Source organism: Quercus lobata, chromosome 2 (genome assembly GCF_001633185.2).
Source record: "Quercus lobata isolate SW786 chromosome 2, ValleyOak3.0 Primary Assembly, whole genome shotgun sequence".
NCBI classification, from domain to species: Eukaryota; Viridiplantae; Streptophyta; class Magnoliopsida; order Fagales; family Fagaceae; genus Quercus; species Quercus lobata.
In genome coordinates this window covers 46,473,667-46,476,228 of record NC_044905.1, presented here as the reverse complement: position 1 = coordinate 46,476,228, position 2,562 = coordinate 46,473,667, and the positions used below count along the sequence as shown (strand labels likewise).

General features: G+C 39.5%; 1 protein-coding gene across 1 annotated transcript in view; it reads right to left on the bottom strand.

Annotated features, from left to right (window-relative positions):
- Positions 1-568: 568 nt before the first annotated feature.
- The window catches only part of LOC115965323 (transcription factor bHLH35-like), a 5,381-nt gene continuing 3,387 nt past the window's right edge, over positions 569-2,562 (bottom strand). The window contains exon 5 of the mRNA XM_031084516.1: positions 569-907. Within this exon, the coding sequence (XP_030940376.1) occupies positions 569-907 (339 nt within the window). The remainder of the gene's footprint in view (positions 908-2,562) is intronic.

The window sequence follows — 2,562 nt, the reverse complement described above, 5'->3', positions numbered from 1 at the left end:
TCCACCCGTAGGCGACTTTGGTTGTCTGTCCACCCTTAGGTGACTTTGTGTTTAGTTTGTCCACCCATAGGTGACTTTGGTTGTTCGGTTCCTTCTACCCAATGCATCATAAGTGGAGAAAATGCTTTTATTCAAATGGTAAGCTCATAGGAAAATAAGTTAAGTCTCAAACAAGCAAATGACATCAAACTATAAGTTACTTCAAAACATGACTATTATAAGCAATGTATGAAAAGAAAATGCAAGCAGAGTAAATGTAAACATGGTTGTTGGGGTAGTACTTTCTCAAGTGTTTGGCATTCCAAGGGTGAGGTAGCTTCCACCCATTAAGTGTCTCTTGTCGGGTGGTTGTCATCCAAAGAGACATCTTCCAGTTCCTTCATTAGTTCTACCATCAATCTTTGGTCTTCGAGGGGTGCTCTAAGTCGCTCTTCTGTTCTGCCATCAATCTTGCAGTGCCTCCTACGATCACTTTTATTTCTCCAACGGGTGCTCTAGGTCGCTCTTCCGCTCTGCCGGATTGCTTTGGTCCTTGTGGAGGTTGTATCCCAAGTCCACCTCTAACAAATCACTGCAACTTCCCTTTTCTAATAAGGGATTCGATTTTACTTTTCAGCTCGTAGTAGTCAAAGGTATCGTGTCCGTGGTCATGATAGAAGCAGAAATATTTTTCCCTAGATCGCTTGTTTGGGTCTCCTTTTAGCCTTTCTGGCCAATTGAGTGTGGAGTCGTCCCTAATCTGCTTCAATACTTGATCTAGTGGAGTATTCAGTGGGGTGAAGTTGATGATTTGCCCAGATGAAGGCCTCGCCTTCTTGTCATCTCTCTTCCCATCGTACCGAGAGGTCTTCTCTCTAGTGTCAAGTTGGGTGTCTTTTTGCACAATATACATGATGTCATCGCTCTCCTTAAACAAAATTTAGTGTAAGCTCAAGCTAGGATGAAGCTTTAGACTGACCAATGCAGGTATGATAGGTGTTTTGAGGTTGGTGATTGGGTCTATTTCAAGCTTCAGCCTTATAGGCAACACTCTCTCAAACTTAAAGGCTACAAGCCTACAATAAACTCTCTACTTGATATTTTGGCCCTTTTCATATTTTGTAGAGAATTGGTGAGGTGGCTTACAAGCTAGCTTTACTTGTTGATTGTCTAATTCATCTAGTATTTTACATATCTTGTCTGAAGCAGAAATTGGGTGCTCAAATTGTTCCATTCCCCACCCTTCTACTTGTTGATTTTGTTAGCCTTATTCATCCTGAACCTATTGCAGTTTTGCAGTAGAGGTTCAAGCAGCTGAGGAATCGTACCATTATTGAAGTTCTTATTCAATGGCAAGGTCATGCTGTGGAGGATGCTATTTGAGAATCTCTTTTTAAGCTTCAACACCAGTTTCCCCACCTTGTGGGCAAGGTTCTTTAAAGAGGGGAAGAGTGACAAGAGGACCTTGTGGATAAGGCCTTTTAGAGGGGAATGATTGAAAAGAGATTGATAGGAGCTGTGCTTGCTGAAGTGATAAGCCATGGAAGTTAGTTGCATTGGCTGTTGAGTTGGCATTGGCAGTTGGCCTTGGCTGCTGAGTTAGCATTGGTCAATTAGGATTAGTTAGTAGTTATTCTTGTTGTTGTAACAGAATTGGGAGGGACTTGTATTATAAGAAGCTATAGCTCCTTGTAAAGAGATATATCAGAAAATGTTAAGCACATTGCTCTCTTTCTCCTCATTCTCTTAACTTCGGTTCTATCTTCTCATTCTCTAGGAGGCCTAGTTCCCTACTTCAATAAAATATGAATCACTTGTTTCTTATCATTCTTGTGCTCATTTGAGTATGGATTTCATGTTAGGACTCCCAAAGATTACAAAGTGACATGACTCTCTTTGTTGTGGTTGATCATTATTCCAAAATAATTATTTCATCCCTTGCTCGAAAACTTCTATTTCTACACATTGTTGAGTTATTTTTCAAAGAGCAGTGATACACGACATTTCATCATCTAGTTTTTCTTGTAGAGATGTCAAGTTCGTAGGTTATTTTTTGAAGTAATTTGTGGCAAAAGCTTGAGACTGAATTGAATTATTCTAGGACTTGCCACACACAAATTGATGGCAAACCGAAGTGTTCAAGTTCAACCGAAGCTTGGTAACATGTTAAGGTGCCTTGTTAGGAATCATGTAAAGACATGATTTTGTTATACCTGAAGCTAAATTTGCTTACAATTATTCTGTAAATAGAACCATAGAGAAGACAACATTTGAATCTGCTTATGGAGTCAATCCCTAACACATTTTAGATTTAGTGTCACTGAGCTCAAGTTAGTAACGACAGAGATGCCTTTGCTAACCATATTTTACGAGTTCATGAGGAAATAAAGATCGTTCTCAAGGCTAGTAATGAAGCTCATGCAACAAACCAGCATTGATGGGTTAAGGATTTTGAAGAATGTGAAATGGTTTTGGTGCATTTGAAACGTGAAAAGTTTCCTAATAAGACTTACCACAAGCTCAAGTCAAGGAAGTTTGGACCATGTGAAGTGTTGAAGAATATTTGATTGAATGCTTATTTGC